The sequence below is a fragment of the Mustela lutreola genome, chromosome 4 (genome assembly GCF_030435805.1).
Source record: "Mustela lutreola isolate mMusLut2 chromosome 4, mMusLut2.pri, whole genome shotgun sequence".
Classification (NCBI taxonomy): domain Eukaryota; kingdom Metazoa; phylum Chordata; class Mammalia; order Carnivora; family Mustelidae; genus Mustela; species Mustela lutreola.
In genome coordinates, this window is record NC_081293.1 from 11,746,794 (window position 1) to 11,770,346 (window position 23,553).

General features: G+C 44.4%; 1 protein-coding gene across 1 annotated transcript in view; it reads left to right on the forward strand.

Annotated features, from left to right (window-relative positions):
* The first annotated feature begins 18,130 nt into the window (after positions 1-18,130).
* The window catches only part of EIF3A (eukaryotic translation initiation factor 3 subunit A), a 39,133-nt gene continuing 33,710 nt past the window's right edge, over positions 18,131-23,553 (forward strand). Inside the window, exon 1 of the mRNA XM_059173055.1 lies at positions 18,131-18,374. Coding sequence (XP_059029038.1) covers positions 18,326-18,374 — 49 coding nt within the window. The 5' untranslated portion in view covers positions 18,131-18,325. The remainder of the gene's footprint in view (positions 18,375-23,553) is intronic.

The following is a 23,553-nucleotide window of genomic DNA, read 5'->3' on the forward strand; positions in this document are numbered from 1 at the left end:
ACCCCGGCCCCGCCCTCCATATGGCCCCGTCCTTCCCAAAACCCCGCCTCCAGAGCCCCACCTCCTCCCTGGAGGCCCCGCCCCTGACTCGCCTCCACTTCCTGCTCCCCACTCGCCTTCAGCCCTTTGGTTAAGAAAAGAACCTCCGCCTCTGCAGCTTCCCTTGCTTCCTCTAATCCAGATCTTCTTCTTCTTTTTTTTTTTTTTTAAGATTTTATGTATTTATTTGACAGAGAGCGCAAGTAGGCAGAAAGAGGGAGAAGCAGGCTCCCAGCTGAGCAGAGAGGCTGATGTGGGAATCTGATCCCAGGACCCTGAGAGCATGAGGCAAGGGTAAGGCCACCTGGCCCTCTGAGCCACCTGGGCACGGCTAATCCAGATCTTCCTAAACCCTCTCCTCAAACTATTCCAATCTTCCCTCCCCTTCTCAGGCTTTTCTCATTCTACCTCTGCCCACCAGGCGGGCTAAAGAGAGGCATCCTGAGTTTGGAGGGTCTTCATCCATCCATCCATCCATCCAGTCAGTCATCCATCCCCAAACAAAACAAAACAAAACAAAGATTTTTTTTTTTTTAAGATTTTATTTGTTTATTTGACAGAGATCACAAGTAGGCAGAGAGGCAGGTAGAGAGAGAGAGGAGGAAGAAGGCCTCCCGCCGAGCAGAGAGCCTGATGTGGGGCTCGATCCCAGGACTCTGGTCCTGGGATCATGACCTGAGCAGAAGGCAGAGGCCCTAACCCACTGAGCCACCCAGGCACCCCAAAACACCTGAAGATTTGAAAAGAATTTGGGAATACAGTGCTGGGCAAGACAGAACATTCTAGTGGAGGGAGACAGACAATTGCTGAGTAAAAAAATCCTAAAACACCTTAGAGTGATAGGCCCATTGCAATAAAACAGTGCAGTGTGTTGGGGGGGGGGGGGTGCTGCTTTAAAATAGCTTTGGAGGGGGGCGCCTGGGTGGCTCAGTGGGTTGAGCCACTGCCTTCGGCTCGGGTCATGATCTCAGGGTCCTGGGATCGAGTCCCACATCGGGCTCTCTGCTCGGCGGGGAGCCTGCTTCCCTCTCTCTCTCTCTCTCTCTGCCAGCCTCTCTACCTACCTGTGATCTCTCTCTGTCAAATAAATAAATAAAATCTTAAAAAAAAAAAAATAGCTTTGGAGGAAGGTTTCTCTGAGGAAGGGGTATTTAAGGCCAGATCTGAATGAGGAAGAGGAGCCAGGCAGTTTGGGTGGCTCCAGGATCCCTCCTTGGGGAGCCTCTGTGCCTCTTACCCAAATCTCACAAAACTAGTTAATAAGGGAGGGTCTTTGGTGTCTATAGGAATACGAACCCACCCCCATTTCATTTGCTATATGTTTTAAAGTATTTAATATGAAATATTTCATAAATATATACCAATAGAAGAAAAATATGTGGTTATCACCCTGTTTCATAAAGTATTACAAATGTAGTTGGGACGCCTGGGTGGCTCAGTGGATTAAAGCCTCTGTCTTTGGCTGGGGCATGATCCCGGGCTCCTGGGATTGAGCCCCGTATCCGGCTCCCTGCTCAGCGGGAAGTCTGCTTCTCTTCCTCTCTCTCTGCCTGCTTCTCTGCCTACTTGTGATTACTGTTTGTTAAATAAATAAATAAACAAAAATCTTTTAAAAAACCCAAACATGTAGTTGAAGCCCTTCCCTTCTCTTCTTTAATCTCCTTCCCCTCCCTGTCCCACAGAGGTAACCACTGTTCTAAATGTGGTCATCGTCATTTTCCTATACGTTTTTAAGTTTCTGTTTATTTGTCTGTTTTACTCAGCAAAATATTGTACTCGTTCTTTTAAAACTTTATACCAGTGCAGTAGCTAACATTTATGACGGGCGGACACTGTTCTAGGTATTTTACTTGTATTACTTCCCTAAATCCTCACAACACCTCTGTGTTTAAGTCCTATTATGAGCCCCAATGTACAGGTGAGAAAACTGAAAAGTGGCACAATTTGTCCAGGATCAAACGGCTTTCAAGTGGTGGTAGCAGGATATGGACCCAAGCAAGGGGTCCCCAGCTACACAAGAGATCCCTTGTGTATAAAGCTTACCATTCCATTGCATACCATTTGTATTCATTTGTAAATTGCCTTCTTTGCTCGATTTTGTTTTTTAAGATATTTATCCAAGTTAACACTCATAATTCTGGTTCAGTAATATTAACTGGGTAATGCTTTGAGTATGGAAATATGATTAGTTCCATCAGCTACTAATGACAATATTTTTCCTGCTTTTTGCTTTATGATCACAGTACTACTGTAATTTGAACAAGTGTCCCTGTTCTATCTGCTCTTTACACTGGGAAAAATTCTACATCTTCAAGGTTCAAATAACATTTCTTCCCTAAACCCAGGCAAAATTAATTTCTCCCTCTTCCAAGATCTAATAGCATTTGGCCACAGAATTAGGATTGGAGTATATCTGGCTCTCCTGTTCTCTCATGAGACTGAACTTCTGGATGGCAGCACCTTTATGCCCCTTGGATTGATTCCCTGTACTTGCTATTATAGTACATAATTGCTAATGCTTCTAGTTCTCAAAGAAAATACAAATGTATTAGGGGCTACAGAGTGTGATGCAGAATCACAACCAGTTTGGAGGCCAAGTAGACACTTGCACTCATGTTTCATTGGCCTTTGCCATCTCTTGCAAGGTTCTATGGTTGAAGTGTTTACAAGGAAAATAGATGCTCTTGTAGACTCCCTTTAATGTCAACAATACACCAATCTGCATCGATCTGGACCTCAAATATCTGCTTTTTGTGAAGGTGACTATCTCCAATAAACTAGGATAATTACACAAAATCCTACCGTATCTCAGCTGCTATTATGGGCTGGAATGATTCTCTAATTACGTGCATAGCGCTAACCCCACTGCCTTGGAATGTGATCATCTGTGGAGACAAGATCCTTTAAAGAGGTTGTCAGTTGAAATGAGGCTGTAAGGGTGGGCCCCACTCCAATCTGACCTGTGTCCTTATAAGAAGAGGGAATTTGGACACACAAAGAGATCCTAGGGGTGTGCCCCCACAGAGGAAAGACATTTGCAAGCCAAAGAGAGAGGCCTCAGAAGACATCGAACCTGCCAACACAGTGATCTCAGGGTTTCAACCTTCTGAACTGTGAGAAAATAAATTTCTGTTGTTTAAGCCATCCAGTCTCTGGTAATTGTGGTGGCGGCTGTAGGAAACCAGTATAGCTACTCTTCAGCTACTTGTCTTGGATGTATCTGAGGCTCCCTCCTGGAGATTATATTTCTGTGGATTTCACCCCTGTCCTCTCAAGTAAAAGCGAAGCTTGAAAAAATTGCCTTTGAATCACCAAGGGTTACCTGCTCTTCTCTCTGCAGTAAAGGTATAGGCCCCTTGAGTTCACTGGCAGTCTTCCTGGGATGGGCAGTTGCTCCTTTGTTTGGAACTGGTATGTATGTCACATCCTTTTGTGGTTGGGAAGTTTATGATGTGCCAAACACATCGAGGGAATCCCCATAGCTCCAAGGAGAGAAAGCAACAAAGGGCATGTGTGCTTGGAGTGGTGGACTGCGAAACATGCCTTAGCCTTCTAAAGCCAGAGTAAGAGTTCATCGGTGAATCAGGGAGAGCATTCCTCCTCTCCCTTGTACTCAGAGCAGTACAAGGATCTGTGCCGGAGGAACATCACAGGTCCTGTCTGGTAGCCAGATGCTGTAGGCTGTCTTCCAGAGTGATCTGTGAGGCCATGAGAGTCACAACCAGAAATAGAGTGCCCAGAACGACTTCACAATCTCCCTGGGTTTGTTTGCTGGTCCAAGAGTAAGCGCCTGGAATCTGGGACAATTGGAAAGAAACCCTTACGAAATACCAAATTCAAGGGGTACCTGGGTAGCTCATTCGGTTAAACATCTGACTCTTGATTTCAGCTCAGGACATGCTCTCAGATCAGGCTCCATGTTCACCACATGGGGGGGAACCTGCTTCTCCCTCCCCCACTCACCCTGCTTGTGTTCCCTCTCTTGCTGTGTCACTCTCTGTCAAATAAAGAGGTAAAATATTTTTTTAATGCAAATATATTAAAAAATGCAAATATACATATTTGGAAATGTATATTTATAAATATGTATAAATGTATATATTTAATGCATAAGTGTATTAAATGTACTAGTATAAGGTCCATAACTGTAAAAATATCATAGAACAATACTGAGAAATATTCTGGTGCTAATAACAATGGTTTTCTTTAGGTGGGTAAGACCAGGTATTTTCCCTCCTCCTTTTACTTACACTTTACAATTTCAAAAACACTGTATTTATTGCTTGCAGTAGTTCAAATCTTTAAAAATCTTTGAAAATAGGGATGCATTCTACAATTATGACTGAAAGTGTTTTTTTTTCTTTCTTAATGGTATATAAAATGACAAGCTAGTCACTGATAGCTTTTCTAGATTTTATGAACAACAGTAAACAGGAAAAAATGAGAAAACATGTTAAATCTGATGAAGTTTTAGAATATAGGTGAAGTTCAGTGGGGTGGAGTCTGGAGCTGACGACCAAGAAAGAATTCTTGAGACATCTTTGGTGCAAAGTGGTGGTTTATTAAAGCACCAGGACAAGACCCGTGGGCAGAAAGAGGGGCTGTCATGGGGTTGTGAGGGGTGGCAGGTTATATAGATGGGATTGGGGAGGTAAGGAAAAATGGAAGTTTCAAAAGAATTTTCATATGCTAAAGAGGACCTACAAAATGCCTTGTCATTATCAAGGTTTTTCCCTCTAGCAATGTATTAACATTAAGACTGGTGGGAGATTCCTAAGGAATGTCACATTTGTCCCACCCAGGAGTGGTGTGGGGGAAGGCTGCAGGGTGTCAGCTTTTGCTTTGTCCTCAGTCAGCCTTCTGTTCCCTCATCGAAATCCCAGATCTCCTGAACTTTCCATTTTACCAAGTTCATTTGCTAAACTTTACAGAGACATATTTAGCTCAAAATACAGAATTTTCTGTGGTATTGGGGCTTGGGGAATGATCTTCCATTAAATTAAATTAAATCGGCAGGAATATAGGATCAGGAAAACGCGACTTCCCTTACACAGAGCGTAAACATTTGCAAAAGCGGACCGTGCATCATGGGCCAGATGCTGGGGAGATGGACACGCAAGATAACCAGAGCAGAATTCTTGCCCATGACCTCCAGGTGACCATCAGGTGAGAAAACAGAAAAGGGGAGCGAAAAGGCATGACCAGATCTATTGCTCCTGGGATTCCAGACCTAGAGATCCAAACTTGAGGAAAGAGAAAAAGGAGAAAATCTCAAAGGCAGGAGAGCATGACAGCATCTTCAGTGTCCTGCCTCTCCTTGCTCCAGGTTGGGTTGCTCCTGCTGTGCCTCCTAAGGTCCCTGGTACATGCCAGGAAGCCTCTTTTCTTTGTGAGTGAGTTAAGGAGTGGCCCACGTGGCCAGGACCCACAGGTGCCATCTTTAGGCAGAATGCAGAAAGTAAATGAGATTGGAGATGAGGATGGACAGATAATAAAATAAAGGATTTGAGTTAGGTGGTGGTGGGGGTAGGGAGGGAGGGACAATGAAGGCTGTGGCCAGGCTGAGGACACCCGGCAGGGGAGGAGCAGTTATCCACAGGAAGGTGGAAGAAGAAATTGACACCTCCCTCCCTTCAATTTCACTCCTGGTGCTGTCAGACCTGCCAGACAGGGTTACAGAGTTAAAGGAAAAGGACCAGAGAGGGTGGAGAAGGGGAGGTATTCTTAACCTTTAGCAATAAAGCTGCACTGTCCTAGATGGAAGGAGCTGGGGTGTGGAAACAGATGAGCCTGAGTTCAAATCTCAGCTCTGCCCATCTTGGCTGTGACAATTCATTCATGTTGCCCACCTTCTGTGCGCTCATTTCTTCAGTGACCAAATGGAGCTAATCATATTTTCTTCTGTGCCTCTTCCAATGAAAGTATGAATCAAGAAAAATCTTTTTAATTTCATATTATTTATTTATTTTAAAGATTTTATTTATTTATTTGTCAGAGAGAGAGAGGAGCGAGAGTGAGCACAGGCAGACAGAGTGGCAGGCAGAGGCAGAGGGAGAAGCAGGCTCCCTGCCAAGCAAGGAGCCCAATGTGGGACTCGATCCCAGGATGCTGGGAACATGACCTGAGCTGAAGGCAGCTGCTTAACCAACTGAGCCAACCAGGCGTCCCTATTTCATATTTTTTAAAGTAATCTTTAAAAAGAATTTTTTTTTAATTAAAAAAAAATAAAGTAATCTTTACACCCAATATGGGACTCAAACTCACAACCCTGAAGTCTCAAGTGGCATGCTCCACTCACTGAGCCAGCCAGGCGCCCCTCAAGAAGAATCTTTTTTTTTTTTTTTTAAAGATTTTATTTATTTATTTGACAGACAGAGATCACAAGTAGGCAGAGAGGCAGGCAGAGAGAGAGAGAGGAGGAAGTAGGATCCCAGCCGAGCAGAGAGCCCGACTCTGGGCTTGATCCCAGGACCCTGGGATCATGACCAGAGCTGAAGGCAGAGGCTTTAAACCCACTGAGCCACCCAGGCACCCCAAGAAGAATCTTTATATTATTATAGATAAAGGGGTCCCCAAAAGAAGTCCCAGATTCAATGATTTCTTTGAGGGGACCCACAGGATTCAGCACCTAGCTGTGCTCATGGCCAGGCTTTATCAGGAAAGGGAAAAGGCACATGGAGTGATAGCCAAAGGAAAGTAGGTCCAGGCTTCCAAGAGTCCTCTCCGTGGAGTCACACGGGACATGTTTCATTCCTCCAGCAACAAGCTGTGACAACGCAAGCAAAATATCATGGATGAGGGAAGCCTCTTAGAGACAGGCTTTTATTGGGGGCAGTCGTGCGGCAACATGTGCCTAGCACGTACACAAATTCCAGACTCTCCGAAGGAAACAGGTAGTCGGCATAAACACCATTGTTGGTGCAAGCAGTCTAGATAGTCACTCTAGTCAATTCCAAGAATGGCGGGTGAGCTCCTGAAATCCAAGTTCATGAATAATAGCCAAGGGCCTACCTTATCGGTAGGCTTTTCTGATGATAGCTGGTTGAGCCTGCTCGGTCTCGTTCACACAGCCTGCTTGTTCTCTGGTTCCCAAGAAAAGAGTAAGCAGATATTGGCACTGATACAGATATGAAAAATGCCCCGACTGTCTGGACATGTGGATAAGGGACCTCAGCACCTTCTACAGATGTTCTAACTCCCAAGTCCTGTGAGCCCTGGCTCTTCTTTTCATTATTTTTCCTTAATCACATTTAATCAAATATTAGGTATGTGTCAGTCAGGAGAGCATTGGGATGTCAACTCTTTTAAGGGATTCCAGGCTTGCTTGGGGCCCAAGAAGTCCCCTCTGAAAGGGGCTTTAGTCAAATGCCTAGACACTCTGTCCTGATGATTAACTAGCTTCCTGTCTGTGTGAGCTTTCCAGAAGATTCCCAACGGAAAGTCATCCTTCCTGCGTTCTCCACAGTATCAGGGTGCTGATGTTGGAACCTGAGTAGATCCCAGGCCCAAAGAAGCCCGGCTTTCAAGCTGTGTTGTATTAAAAGAAACAGATCAATAAGAAAATGTAATTGAGACAAATTCTGATCTGTATTTGGATTTTTCAAAGAATATGAAAGAGGATAGAATTCATTACCTACAGTGTCTTAAAATCCCTTTCCCCTCATATTTTATAAATGGACATTTTCTTTTTCTTTTGGAATCCAAATTCTTTTTAGAGTAGTTTTAGATTTACAGAAAAGTTGCAAAGATAGAACGGAGAGTTACCACATACTCTTCAGTAAGTTTCTTCTTTTAGTAACATCTTACTTCAATATGGTACCTCTGTCACAACTAATGAATGAATACTGATACATTAGTATCTAAAGTCCATGTTTTTTCCTTAGTTTTTACCTAGTTTTTATTTTTTTTAAAGATTTTACTTATTTATTTGACAGAGAGAGATCACAGGTAGGTAGAGAGGCTGGTAGAGAGAGAGAGAGAGAGAGAGGGAAGCAGGCTCCCCGCAGAGCAGAGAGCCCGATGTGAGACTCAATCCCAGGACCCTGAGATCACGACCCAAGCCGAAGGCAGCGGCTTAACCCACTGAGCCACCCAGGCGCCCAAGTTTTTACCTAGTTTTTAAATAGGATCCCAGGATCCTATTTAGGATAACATATTTAGTCAAAATGTTTCCTTTGGCTCCTCTTGGCTGTGACAGTTTCTCATACTTTCCTAGTTTCTTGATGACCTTGACAGTTTTGAGGAGTTCTGGCCAGGACTTTCAAAGACCATCTTTCAGTTAGGATTTGTCTGATGTTTTTTCTCATGATTGGTCATGTGTTTTGGGGAGGAAGACCATAGAAGTGCTGCTGTCGTCACATCAGATCGAGGCTGCACTGAGATATAAACCTTGGTCATCCCGCTGAGGCAGTATTTGTCAGGTTTCTCTCCCACAAAGCTACTCTTCCCCGTTTCTTTTTTCTAAGATTTTATTTATTTATTTGACAGAGACAGAGATTACAAGTAGGCAGAGAGGCAGGCAGAGAGAGAGAGGAATCAGGCTCCCTGCTGAGCAGAGAGCCCGATGAGGGGCTAGATCCCTGGACCCTGAAGGCAGAGGCTTTAACCTACTCAGCCACCCAGGCGCCCCTTTTCTTTTCTATTTTTTTAAAAGATTTATTTGGGGTGCCTGGGTGGCTCAGTCATTAAGCATCTGCCTTCTGCCCAGGTCATGGTCCCAGGGTTCTGGGATTGAGCCCTAAGTAGGGCTCCCTGCCCAGCAGGGAGCCTGCTTCTCCCTCTCTCTGTGTCTGCTGTTCCCCTTGCTTGTGCTCATGCTCTCTCTGCCAAATAAATAAATAAAATCTTTAAAAAAATAAAAATAAATAAACATTTTATTTGAGAGAGAAAGAATGTGAGTGTGAGGGGGTAGGGGGACAAGCAGACTCCCCGCTGAGCATGGAGTCTGATAATAGGACTCAATCATGCCTGTTTCACAGATGAGAAAATGGAGGCTTGGTGAGATTACTTTCCCAATACCCTAGTGCTAAATGGCAAAGCTGGGGTTTGAAGCCATCTGGCTCCAAATGTGACAGACTTATGGGCTGAACAGAGATGCATTTATAATCCTAAATTCCCTAGGAAATGAAGCTTACCCCCCCTAGTTCTAAAAACAGTAGTATGGAGTACTATAACATGTGTTTGCAGTCTCAGATTCCTTCTGTAGGGCTTTCACTTCATTTGTATAGTTAAACCTTTCTCTTAATTTGTAGAGTTAAACCTTCACAGTCTTGCCCTTTCCTTCCACTGAGTTGTACTTTTGTATTCATTTCATGCAAAGCAAAGTCACTTTAGAATGACTCCATGGGGCACCTGGGTGGCTCAGTGGGTTAAGCTTCTGCCTTCGGCTCAGGTCATGATCCCACGGTTCTGGGATTGAGCCCCTCATCAGGCTCCCTGCTGAGCAGAGAGCCTGCTTCTCCCTCTCTCTGCCTACCTCTCTGTCTACTTGTGATCTCTCTCTCTCTGTCAAATAAATAAATAAAATCTTAAAAAAAAAAAAAGAATTTGACTCCACTTATATTTCATTCTTCTTTCTCTAGAAATTAATATGGGGAAACCGTCTCTGTATTAGTTTTCTTTTGCTGTGTAACAAATTACTACAAACTTAGTGACTTAAAACAACACCCATTTATCAGCTCACAGCTCTATAGACCAGAAGTCCCAGCATGGCACAAGGTCTCTGCTCAGGCTGTTGCCAGGATGAAGTCTGGGTGATGGCAAGGGTGTGTTCCTTCCTGGAGGCTCTGCAGAAGAATTTCCCTTTACATTCATCCAAGTTGTTGATGGAATTCAGCTCTTTCCATTTGCGGACTGAGGCTTCTGTGCACTAACTGGGTTTACCTGTAGGCTGCCCTCAGCTACTAGAGGTTGTCCACATTTCCTTGCTACGCAGCTTTTTCCATTTATCCTTTCGTGTTTTGAATCTCTTACTTCCTCTGCTTTTGTAATTGGCTAGACCCACCCAGATAATCTCTTCTTAAAGTCAACTAGATAAGTAATATAACCTAATCAGAGAAGTAACACCCCATCATGTTTGTGGTCTCAGGTTTTATACAAGGCGTGTACAATCAGGGAGTGGAAATCTTGTGGACACCTTGGAATCCTGCTGACCACAGTCTCCATTCCTTTATTTATTCACACATCACGTATTTACAGAGTTGACCCATGCCCAGCATAGTTCTGGGAGTTGGAGCTACAGTGCTCAACACGATGAACTTGGTTGCTTAAAGCTTACCATTTAGTGTGGTGCGGTGGGGAGGGAAACCAAGGAAACAATGAACACTATCCACGAGTGATAAACGCTTCGCTGAGAATTAAACTAAGGTAGTCTCAAGCTTTAGACCATGTGATCAGGAAGGGGTTCTCCAAGGAAGTGTCATTTTAGTTGCTTCGTGAGAATATAACACAATGAAAAGGTCCGTGTGATTGTCTAGTACCCACAAGCCCAAGATGAAAGCCCACACCCTGCGGTTCCAGGGTTCCTTCTAATCATAGTTCACACATTTAACAGAGAAGCCCATTTTCAAACCACACCCTAAGCTACTCTGCACGGTATCTTACTCATTCTGCTCTTGGCCCTAAATGGATTGTGTGGCTTTGAGCAGAGTCTCCTAAATTCCCAAGTAGGAGCTAGGCTGTGTGCCATGACAATGGCATGTGTGACTATGTATGCCAATTCCCACAAACATGCTTCTCTTCTTCCCCTCAGACTTGTCCTGGAGTCTGGCAGAATATTAATGGGTGAGGACTCCCGAATGTAAGATGCTTTTCTCCAATAAATAACAAATGCTGCCGGGATACGTTCCTGCTAAGAATATACTTCACTGAATCTGCATTCCAATTTCCTGCTTTAAATTTGCACAACCTAGGGGTGACTGGGTGACTCAGTTGGTTAAGCGTCTGCCTTTGGCTCAGGTCATGATCTCAGGGTCCTGGGATCGAGCCCCCTATTGGGCTCCCTGCTTGGCAGGGAGTCTGCTTCTCCCTCTCCCTCTGCCACTCTCCACTGCTTGTGGACTCTTCCTCTCTCCCTCTCTCTAATAAATAAATAAAATCTTGAAAAAAAATAAATAAATTTGCACAACCTAAATGTTCAGCAAGAACTGCCTGACCCAGGCACCATGCACCCCACATCTGCTCTTGGAACACTACTATTAAAAAGATTTCCAACCCTCATTGGGCACTTTCATGATTAAGAATGCAAGCGTGTAAGGTTTTGGACTTTCTTTATCATCAGGCAGTTGGAACCATCAAGGTGTTCTGAAATATACGCTGAGCAAATACTTCCTGGCTATTGACCATGTGCCAGGCACTGTCTACACACAAAGATGAAATGTCCCAAAGGACTTCCAGTGTCATGGAGGCAACTAACATGCAGATGGGCAATTATAATACAGAAAGCTTGCTTTAACCCATGAAGTCATTTTTTAAGCAAATATTATTGAGGGGCGCCTGGGTGGCTCATTTGCTTAAATGACTGCCTTTGGCTCAGGTCATGACCTTAGGTTCACGGGATCAAGCCCCATATTGGGCTCTCTGCTCAGCGAGGAGTCTGCTTCTCCCTTCCCTCTGCTTTTCCCTCTCCCTCTGCTGCTCCCCCTGCTTGTGCTCTCTCACTCATGTTCTCTCTCTCTCAAAAAAATGAATAAAATCTTCTAAAAAAATCCAAATATTTGTTGAGTGCTTACTCTGTGCCAGGCAGTTACAGATGCTAGACAGACAGCTGTTGAACAAAACAGACGTCAATCCCTGCCTTCATCAATCTTACATTCTAGAGCGGTGGATCATGAAATATATCAATGAAATGGAGAGAACTAAATAAATACTGTGGAGGAAAATCAAGAAAAGGGTGCTTGGAAGTATGGAAGGAAGGGAGGTTGTTATTACTTTAAGAGGTAAGGAAAGACACTGGCCTGAAAAGGTCACTGAAAAGGTGACACTGGCCTGGCATGGCAGGAAGGGGGAAGAGAAGGAGATCTGTAGGATCTTGTGGGCCACGGTAAGGACTTTGACTTTGCCTGCCTGAGCTGGGCAGCCACAAGGGGACCTTGATGAGGGGACTGACATAATCACCTACCTTTTGTTTTAAAAGATCCCCCTGCTTGCTGTGGTGGAGGGTAACAAGAAGGGGGCTGAAGAGAAACAGAAAGACAAGTGAATAGGTTATTACATAGTCTGGGGGAAACAGACTGATGGCTGTGGAGGTGGTAGAAATGGGATTGGCTGATGGATCAATTGGATGTAGGCCTGTGGCAGAAAAAGTAGAGTTAAGGATGATGTCTCCAGTATTTTTGGTTTGAACAACTGGAAGAAGGGGATTGCCATGATTTACATGGGGAAGATAATGGGAGGAGTTGATGGGAGGCCAGAGAGACCAGGAGCCTGGTTTGGGGCAGGTTGGGTATATGTTGTATGTCAAACTCTTAACGGATGTATCATTTAGTCACTGGGGTGTGAGCCTGGCTTTCAGGAGAGACGTAGAGCCCTGGTGATGTAATTTTGTAACTTCTAAGCACAGGGATGATATCTAAAGCCATGAGCTAGAACCAAGGGATGGATGCAGTTAGAGGAGGGCAGACGTCCAGGGGCTGAGCCCTGGGGCTTTCCAACCTCAGAGGTCAGAGAGAAGAGGAGATGGCAGGTCAAAGAGACAGAGGAGTCAGAGAGGTAGGAGGAAAATCAGGAAAAGGGGATCTTGGGAGCCAAGTGAAGACAGCGTTTCAGGGAGGCTGGAGTGAACAGCCTGCAGTGTGAGAGGAGATGGAATCCAGGGCACCAGTACAAAAGGCTGGCTTTAGACAGGAGCACAGACTGAAGGTAACAGGAGAGAGGCAGTGTCGAGAAGAGGAGCAGGGGTGGGTCGATGGCAGAGTGCAGAGCCACGTTCTCTTCTAACGGCTCCACTGCTTGTCGTGCTATAGAAAATGAGGCCAACAGCTGAGGGGAGAGGACTGGAGAGAGGACAAAGTATAGCACAGTCACCAGGGAGGATGGGGACAGAGCCTCGAGAAGCAGAGTAGTAGGAGGGCTGAAGAGCAGCACGGGGCCTGCTGCAGCTTGTGGTCAAGAATTTAAAGTGGGACTTGTTGACATAGTTGTATATTTTTCCCCAGTCATGTTGGGCTGTGGGCAAGGAGCAGAAGGATGCTTGGTTGGCTAGGGTTGGGGCCAAATAAAGGGAAAGCAGAGCAAGGAAAGAACTAAATGATGGAATCCGAGTTGGGTGTGGGGTTAACAGGACATGAGGGGGGCACCTGGGTGGCTCAGTGGGTTAAGCCTCTGCCTTCGGCTCAGGTTATGATCTCAGGCTCCTGGGATTGAGCCCTGCATTGGGCTCTCTGCTCGGCAGGGAGCCTGCTTCCTCCTCCCTCTCTCTCTCTTTCTCTGCCTGCCTCTCTGCCTACTTGTGATCTCTCTGTCAAATAAATAAATAAATAAAATCTTAAAAAAAAAAGCCAAACCAAAAAAAAAAAAAAAAAAACCACAGAGGACACGAGGGATGGGGAGCAGCGGTGAGTAAAGGAAGGATTGATGGCCAGATTGCAGGTTCATCAGGCAGCAGGATTGTTGGGGGTTGTGGTGTACTGGAATGAACGAGAATGTGAGATGCTTCAAATCAAGATCTGGAAACTGAGAGAGAGGTGTGACAAGGTATAGTGTAGGGGTCAGCAAACAGAGCCTAGGGGCTCAAGTGGGCCCACTGCCTGTATTTACACAGCCTTGAGCTAAGAACAGTCCTTATAGGGTGCCTGGGTGGCTCCATCGTGAAGCGTCTGCCTTCAGCTCAGGTCATGATCCTAGGGTTCTGGGATTGAGCCCCACATTGGCTCCTTGTTCTGCAGGAAGCTTGCTGCTTTTTCTCCCACTGCCTTCTCTGGCTATGTCTCTGTCAAATACATACAATTTTTTATTTTTTTAAAGAATAACAACAGTCTTCACTATTTTTAGTCATTACATTTAAATTTTTTAAAATTTTTAATTTCAGTATAGTTAACATATATTATTATATTAGTTTCAGGTATACAATAGAGTGATTCACCAATTCTATATATTGCTCAGTGCTCACCAAGATAGCTTTTATGGTTTTAAAAAATATTTTATTTACTCATTTGAGAGAGAGAGACCCCAAGCTGGGTTGGCAGGGGGGCAGAGGGAGAGGGAGAAGCAGACTCCCCACCAAGCAAGAAGCCTGACGAAGGACTTGATCTCAGGACCCCGTGATCACGACCTGAGCCAAAGGTAGGCATTTAACTGACTGAGCCACCCAGACGCCCTAGTTTTTACAGTTTTAAATGTAATATACACACATATATACAAGGACTATTCTTCTTCTTCTTCTTTTTAAGATTTTATTTATGTATTTGACAGACAGAGGTCACAAGCAGGCAGAGAGAGAGGAGGAAACAGGCTCCCTGCTGAGCAGAGAGCCCGATATGGGGCTCCATCCCAGGACCCTGGGATCATGACCTGAGCTGAAGGCAGAGGCTTTAACCCACTGAGCCACCCAGGTGCCCAAAGGACTATTATTCTTTCAGCAAGAACAGTTGCTTCAAGAATTGAAAATATGGCCTCGTGGCCTGCAAAACCTCTAATATTTACTACCTAGTCCTTTAAACAGAACAAATTTCCTGTTTCTTAGTCTAGACTCTAGGGTATCACCATGTGTATGAGTGAGTGAGGTAAGGTAGAGGACACAATTGTGAAGGCCAGGTGGCCAGGATACTGGCAGGACCATCCACATGGGTATAGAAACCACTAATAATTATGGCAATTGTGTTGGTGATAGAAAGTTAGAAGTAAGAGTTAAGGAATGAGGGGTTGTGACCTGCAGATCTGCAGGTGCCTATAGAGGACTGTCACATAGAGGAATCACGTGTGGTCTAGTCTAATGGCATGAAGTTCAATATTCACAGTTCAAGGGAGGAGAGAGAATGTTCTAGAAATAGCTAGAGGGAAGAGCTAGTCAGTCACTGATTCAGGCACCAGTAGTTTGAGGGAGGAGTAGAGCCACCAGTTGCCGGGGCAGCAGAGTGCCCAGAGCTGGCCTGGTTACTCGTTAATGGTGGCCTGAGCAGCCGCCCACTGGCTTTAAGGCTCTGCAGAGGAAGTCTTTTTTTTTTTTTTTAAAGATTTTATTTATTTATTTGACAGACAGAGATTACAAGTAGGCAGAGAGACAGTCAGAGAGAGGAGGAAGCAGGCTCCCTGCTGAGCAGAGAGCCCAGATGTGGGGCTTGATCCCCAGACCCTGGGATCATGACCTGAGCAGAAGGCAGAGGCTTTAACCCACTGAGCCATCCAAGCGCCCCCTTTTTTTGAGAATCTTATTTGCTCTATTCAAAACCTCCAAACATTATATTAGAGAAATTATCCAGTTATATGTAGTACAAAACTAGGTTGGTTAGGGAAACACCTTCACTAGCCTGATCATTTCCCTTTACTACTTCCTAAAGTGGTTTCCAGCATATTCAGGTTACTTGCTTTCTACAAAGTGAGCATTAATCAATAAGCAATTGTGCTTTTCTTCTGGTTCAGAATAGATCCTATCTTGCTCCTCATTGTGTACACATCCATATTCACCAGTGATACATCAACTCCTTGAAAACAGGCTATTAGCTGGTACTTAATACCTACTGGCTGAATTAAAAAAAATTTTTTTTAAAGACTTTATTTATTTATTTGCCTGAGGGAAAGTGAGACCACAAGCAGGAGGGAGCTGCAGGCGCGGAGGGAGAAGCAGGCTCCCCGCTGGGCAGGGAGCCCAATGCACGGAGGATGCTACCCCAGGACCCTGGGATCATGACCTGAGCAAACACTTAACCAACCAAGCCACCCAGGCATCCCCTCCTATTGGCAAAATTTAATAAAATTTATTCTGGAAGTTGAGACTATTCACAAATACAGTACTAGACACTAATTGTACTTAATGCACTTAAATGATCATTGGTTATTATATTACCAAATGCTTTATCTACTTTAACTTGAGAGAAAAGACTGAAGATGCAGAAACATTGAATTTCATTTTTTGCTCCAAATTTTCTAGTGTTTGTCTTGTTTTAGGTCTACCACATAATGAGTAATAATCAATGATATTATTTTACCATCTTCTTCAAGATATGAGAATGAAAAGATAAGAATGTTAGAAAGCTTTTTCTGATATTTAGGTCAGGTTTCCTTTTATTTTATTCTGTTACATTTCTCTATGGCCTACCAAATAGTTTTCTATATAGAGCATTTAAAAGCTTTATTTGCTCTTATGTTTAGCTCTTTAATTTTGACTTAATTACTGCATACACAAACGAGTCTCTTGATCCTTCCCCATAAAACAGTTCCTATAGCTTCTTAGTACTTGTTTTTCAACTCTGTCTGGCTCTTAATTTGGGGGAAGTAAATTTAGACATTTCGAGTGGCCCAAGAATTTTGAGGTTAGAACTCTTTGAAGTTAATTTTTAAATAACCTTTTTTTAGAATCTGTATGTATCTTTGATCTTTTCTGCATTTCTTAAGCTTTCTTTATAGGGATAAATTTAATTGAATAGAAAAATCTCTTTGCTGAGGCAGAAACAATGAGCGGAACATGCTTTTTGTGTGTATGTGCTGTGGATTCCTTGTTCCCCTGTTACAGTACTGTCATTCATTCGCATAGTCCATGCATCATTACAAAATGTGTTATAAAACTGGAACAACTTATTCCACTGCTGCTTTCTGAATTTTTCTTTTTCTTTTTAAAATTTTATTTACCCATTTGACAGATCACAAGTGGGCAGAGAGGCAGGGAGAGAGAGACGGGGAAGCAGGCTCCCCGCGGAGCAGAGATCCCGACGCGGGGCTCGATCCCAGGACCTTGAGAGCATGACCTGGGCTGAAGGCGGAGGTTTAACCAACCCACTGAGCCACCCAGACGCCCCCTGAGTTTTTCTTCTGAACTCCTCTTACTTTCACACTTAGGGCTTGAGTTATTAGATTCAGTTTAAATGGCTTTCAAGGTCTAGGTGTTCTAGTGAATGACCGAGCATTAAAACTGCAGATCAGGGCGCCTGGGTGGCTCAGTGGGTTAAGCCGCTGCCTTCGGCTCAGGTCATGATCTCAGGGTCCTGGGATCGAGTCCCGCATCGGGCTCTCTGCTCAGCAGGGAGCCTGCTTCCTCCTCTCTCTCTCTCTCTGCCTGCCTCTCTGCCTACTTGTGATCTCTCTCTGTCAAGTGAATAAATAAAATCTTTAAAAAAAAAAATAAAAAATAAAAAAAAAAAAAAAAAAAAAAAAAAAAAAACTGCAGATCAGTAATAAACGACTGTCGGTAGCAGGGGCCCGAGAAATGGATTCCCTGCAGCTAACACCGGTTTTTCTCATGCTTCTTTGCGGCGAGTGCCGAATGTCAAGGCTAGAACTCGCCCATGTATCTTCAAACACTGTGCGAAGCCTGCTCTGATGCAGAACGTCTGTCCTCTTGCCAGAGTACGGTCTCCAGTCTGTCCGCGTCCTTCAGGCCTCAGCTCCAAACTCACCTTCTCTGAGGGCTCCCATCCTCCGGACAACCTTTGTGTCAGCAACTTTTTAATTGTACCGACATGAAGTAATAAGCTTGCTCATGGAATTACCGCGTCCCTCCTTCCTCTGCTAGTCCGTCAAGGGACAGGTCACTGCTGTTAACCGGCGGCGGGCAGCGCGGGCCTGGCGACGGCTGCTCAGCGCATGTCCGATAAAGCAATACAGCCGGCATTTTCACTCAGCGGCGACAGACCGTTCCTTGGGCGAACGGGACCTGACTGGAACTTTGCATGACTCCGCACAAAGCGCGTCCAAAAATCTGTGCACACGCCTTCTTTCTCGCCAGGCTGAGACTCTGACACAAGTATCACCTTTCTCACCCCCATTCTCCCTCAAGGAGAAAGAGGCCGGAGAACCTGCTCCCACAGCTTCTCCCCGACGAGGCGGGAGGGGGAAGCGGCGCGCGAGCAGGATGGCCGCAGCCGCCACGTCAGCCGGCGCGCGCGAGAGCAGCGCGCCTGCGCGCGGAGGACCGCTCCACCCCCCCGCACCCGCTCCCCTACATCCGGGGCCTGGGCGGTGGCGGCGCCGCCGTGCGGGGGTCACGTGGCTCTTTCCTTTCCGTCTCTGGCCGGCTGGGCGCGGGCGACTGCTGGCGAGGCGCGTGGAACCTCGCGCTGGTTCCCCTTCGTCTCCTCTCCCGGCCCGGGCCACTAAGGAGTTCGCTGACGCCGGGTGAGCTGAGCCTGCCGCCAAGATGCCGGCCTATTTTCAGAGGCCGGAAAATGCCCTCAAACGCGCCAACGGTGAGTAGGGTAGGGGATCGGGGTGCGCCGGGCTGGGTCGGCCCGAGGCCTCGGAGGTCGAGGAGCCCCGGCCTGCTTCTCGCTGCTCCGCTGCCCGGCTGAGGCGGGAGAGGTGGCCGTATGCGACCTGCCCGCCGCCGCTCGGGTCCGTGGGTGGGCATGGTTTCCTTTCTCGCTCCGACCGACCGGAGCGGGTGGGAGGTACGGGGCTGGGAACCGTCGCTTTGGGGGCCCTTCCATCCCCCCGCCCCCTCCTGGTGGGTCCCGGGGGCCGCGGTCCGGGAGACAGGTTTCCGGGGCCCGAGTTCCTTACCCCCCTTGTCCGCCTCCGCCCGGAGCCCCAGGTCGCCGGGCTTTCGGTTGCTTAGGCCCCCCGCCCCCAGCCGCCATCTGGGAGTGCCGGGGAGGAAGAAACATGGCTCCCTCCCGGGGACAATGCACGCGAGAACCTCGACTCCACCTCCTGCGGGCGCCGGGAGCCGGGCAGTCCCACCTCCGGCCCTCCTGCAGACACCTCCGCCCCCCAAATCCAGCGCCGGCCTTTGCTGGGTCAGGGTCCACTTACCCTTTTTCCAAGTCACTGTATCTCCACCTCGGGGGCTCTGACCCGTTTAACCTGTTAACCTGTTTTTTTCTGGCATTGATTATTGGCAGCCCCAAAGTCCATTCCTGATCACATGAAGTTGGAACAGAGTTAATTCTGTAAAAGAGGGACTTCAGTTTCTCGCTTAAAGATAACGAAATGAGGCCTAGAGAGAGTGTTTACCCAAGGTCACTCGGAGTTCGTTGTTGAGCCAGGAGACTAGAACCAAGGTCTCTAGACTTTCAGATCAGGCGTTTTTTCGCCACAGCGCTACTGCCTGCGATTTTTTATTTCTAGGTGTACTTAAGCCACGGGCCCTCTTCAGGAAAACTTGTGCGTGTGCTGGTGTATTCAAGAGGCATTTATTACGTTGGCATTTTTGGGGTGCAAATGTATTATGCATTGCTCTGGTTTTTAAAAAACTTTATCGTTTAGTGTTTTTTAAGCCCAGCAATTTCTAAGTGTGTAGGGCGTTCATGGCTCTTATTTTCACCCTTTCTTTACCAAAACAGTTTTTTGGGTCTTATCCGTGTTGTAGGTGGACATACCGCGCCTGTTAAGAGTTTTATGTTTATGGAGCTTGTTTTGTTAGCTTGTTTGAAAATTCCTCTTATGAAAAGTTCAATTTCAGTCAATACATAAAATTAATACTGCTGATAACTTGTCAGGACTAAAGGTGTGTTTGTCGCATCCTTGTTATTTTAAAAGTAACAATTTGGAGGGTTGGTAAGAGTGTGGGATATAATTCCACATTCTTGGGAATAGAGTACAGTAATTGTTTAAAAAAATCAGTTAAAACCACAACTTAGATCTGATGACTGCTCATTTTAACCAGTGATCTAATAGAACAGGCAAGAATTAAGAATGTTAACTTCTTTTTTTTTTTCTTTCCTAAGATTTTATTTATGTAAGAGAAAGAGTATGCAGGAAGGGGGGGGGAGGATCAGAGGGAGAGGGAGGAGCAGACTCCCCGCTGGGCAGGGAGTCGGAATGCCAGGACCCCAGGATCATGACCTGAGCTGAAGGCAGACACCCAGCCACTGAGCTACCCAGGCGCCCAAGGATGTTAATTTCCAGAAAAGAAAATAGATTGAAATGGAAATTTATCACTATAAAATGAACTGTAGCAACGTTAGAATTTTTTCCTATGTTTAAAAACTTAGAATTATATTATGGTATACAGAATGACTGGGATTCAGTTACTGTTCTAATTGCTATTGTAGATCTGTTTCACAGTCAGTTGGTTTACCGACAGGCGTTTTCCTATGCTAATAGTTTGAAGTGCTGTAGTCTTGATGGCCTAAATATTACACATTTGTTGTGTTCAGGCCTTGTTTCTTTCATTACTCCTCCCTTCTGTATCTAAATATGAGCTTAGTGTTTTCACTGATTTTTTTTAATTAGAAGGGTTCTCCAATGTGTAGCAAATCATAAATACTTTTATATGTTTTCTAAGTTGAAATAGATTTGATTCGTGAAGGAAAGTTGAGGAAAGCATCTGAAATTAAAGTAGGCAAGATGAGCAAGAAGGTGAAGGGACACCCCGGGGGGGGGGGGGTTAATTTTGTGTAGGTTTTTATAAGGCTGTACTGTCTCCTTGCTGCAGTCTTTTAAGAGGTAGGTTGGATGTTTCTGTAGTAGAGTCCTTAGCTTTCAAGTAGTACCTTCTGTACCTTTGATCTTGTGAATGAGAGCTGCTGTCTGAAAGTGTTAAAGTGAGCAGAATGTGGATGGCACATGGCACTGCTTACAAAACTTAACAAAAGTAGGATTATCAAAGCACATTTCATTTGATGGAGAGAATCTCATTTTATGTATGTGTTTTATCTGTAACATTTGTGGCCTCAAACATTCAGAACTAATTCATTTTATTTTAATAAAATGTGAATAAGTTTAGAATAGTTCAGGTTACTCTGAGTTTGTAATTCAGAACAGTATTTTTGGAAACAATAATAGTAATCATTTGGGAAGGTGAGAACTTGGCCTAGCAGTTACAGGAAAGAAATTCATGCACCAGAATCATTTGGAGAAAGCCCCTTTTCCAGATTATGTTGTCAGTAGTATGGAATTAATTGTTTCTGATCTTGTAACAGCCTTTTAGTTTAGATTCTACCAGTGATTTATAAAGTTGTCATTAAACCCACAAATTGTGTAACGTTGTAGCTTGTCCTCGTCTGTAGCACAAATCAACTAGTAATATTGAAGGGCTGACCTAAACTTTATCTTTTAGGATAGATACAGTTTGTCCTTGTGTCTGAAAGGTAAGCTCAGAATGCCTATCCTCTGAGTATTAGTTCATAATTCCAGATTTTAATCTTTATTTCAAGAATATGAGGGAAGTGAACATTTTTAAAAACACTGTAATAGGTCCTTTAGTGTGTGGTATTTCTAGCCTTAAAAACTTTCTTTTTCCTTATTAGATAATTAAGAGGAACTAAATTCTCCCAGTATGTAAATTAGGGTAAAGACTGGAACTCACCCCTCATGGATTATCATGGTATCTATTCCCATTCCATTTTTTTTTCCTTAAAAAACATCTTTGCTTGGTATCCATGTTTGCTTTTTTTTTTCTTGGTGTTGGTGGTCCTAAAAAATTTTTTTTAGTGCATTTGCTTTGGTTTCTTTAAACCTGTTGCTCAGAGTTTGAGAGTGGAACTTGGAATCATAAATTTTGATTGGCTGTTTAGGAAGTGAAGATTACTTTTAGGGATGTCTGGGTGGCTCAGTTGGTTAAGTGTTTGCCTTCTGCTTGCGTTATGATCCTGGGGTCCTGGGATCCAGTCCTGCATCTGGCTCCTTGCCTTGAGGGGAGCCAACTTCTCCCTATGTCTGCCATTCCCTCTGCTTGTGCTCATGCTCTCTCTTTCTCCGACAAATAAATAAATAAAATCTTAAAAAAAAAAAAAGAAAATTAATTTTGCCTCTGTCCATAAACAAGATTAAAAAAATCACACTCCCCTATTTAAAAATAAGAGATTGGGTAGGTGAATTATTTTTAGACAGTTTATTATTTTGTCATCACCATGCTGCGGTCAGCTCTCAACTTTAACTCTTTGTGCCTGTTCTGTGTTATTAGCATTTTGACAAGTGTTTATATAGAATACTAAAAGATCTAAATCCTCAGTGTAAGACTGGGAATTGGATACAGTGGATTGTTTTGGGTGCTGCTGCTGTGGTATTTATAATGTGAATGATAAATTTATCTAAAAACATTTGCTTCCAAATTTTTGGCTGATAGAAACCTTTTCTGTTAAATAGTTGTTAAAAACACCTGAGGTACTGTTGGATTTTACAAAATAACCTTGCATAGGTATGCTTCAGGAAGAAGATAGGCAGGTCCTCCCCTTAGACCAGGAAAGGCTTATTATTCTAACAAAGTATCTAGTTGTATTACATTTTGTTCCCTCTTAGGTGTTTTTTGGTTTTGGGTTTTTGGTTTTTGTTTTTGTGATAAAATGGACTCCAATGAAAATGGACTTTTCGCCATTCTGCCAGGATTAATGGTGACATTGACTTGAATTATTGTGGAAGGGTTTGTTTTCATTTGCATATGAAGAATATGATTTGAGGGGCGCTTGGGTGACTCAGTGGGTTAAGCCTCTGCCTTCTGCCTTCTGGGATTGAGGCCTGCATCAGGCTCTCTGCTCAGCAGGGGGCCTACTTCCCCCTCTGTCTCTGCCTGGGGCTCTGCCTACTTGTGATCTCTCTGTCAAATAAGTAAATGAAATCTTTAAAAAAAATATGATTTGGTATAATATGGGGTGACATATGTTACTGCGTAAAGATACTTATTTTTGTGTATTTTGTGATTTATCTCATTGCAAACTTGTTAATATACCAGAGTTGGAGTTTTGTTTGTAGTTGTCCTGCTGGAAGGAATGTTCAGAAGCAACATTCCTGAAAGATGGGATAGTTGGGAGAAGAAATAATAGAGAATTACTAAATCTGTAGATCTAGTAAAACTCCCATTTAAGGGACATTTCTGCATGTTGTCTTCCTAGCACAGTTACATGGTTTATAATGTTGTATGGTGTTAACTCTTGAAAATAATTCTTTGTTAAAGATTTTTTCCTTACAAGGAAAATAGTGATTTTTTTTAAAGATTTTTTTTTTTTTTTAACTTAACAGATCACAAGTAGTCAAAGAGGCAGGCAGAGAGTCTGATGCAGGGCTTGATCTGAGGACCCTCAGATCATGACCTGAGCTGAAAGCAGAGGCTTAACCCACTGAGCCCCCAGGTCCCCCGATTTTTTTTTTTTTTAAAGATTTTATTTATTTGACAGAGCAGGAGAGCACAGAATGGGGAGTGTCAGAGGGAGAAACTGGCTTCCCGCTGAGCAGGGAGCCCAAGGTGGGGGGCTAGATTCCAGGACCCTGGGATCATGACATGAGCTGAAGGTAGTCGCTTAACAAACTGAGCCACCCAGGTGCCCCGAAAAGAATGTTTTTTTAAAAGTGGAAATGTAGTGTTTAAGACCTTTTTTAAAAATGGTGTAAACTAGTGTTTTGGTTCCCCAAATTACTTTCCAAATGTTGGTGGAAAGATTTTTTTTGTGTGCAGTTTGGCAGTTACTGATTTTTAAGTTGGACATAAGG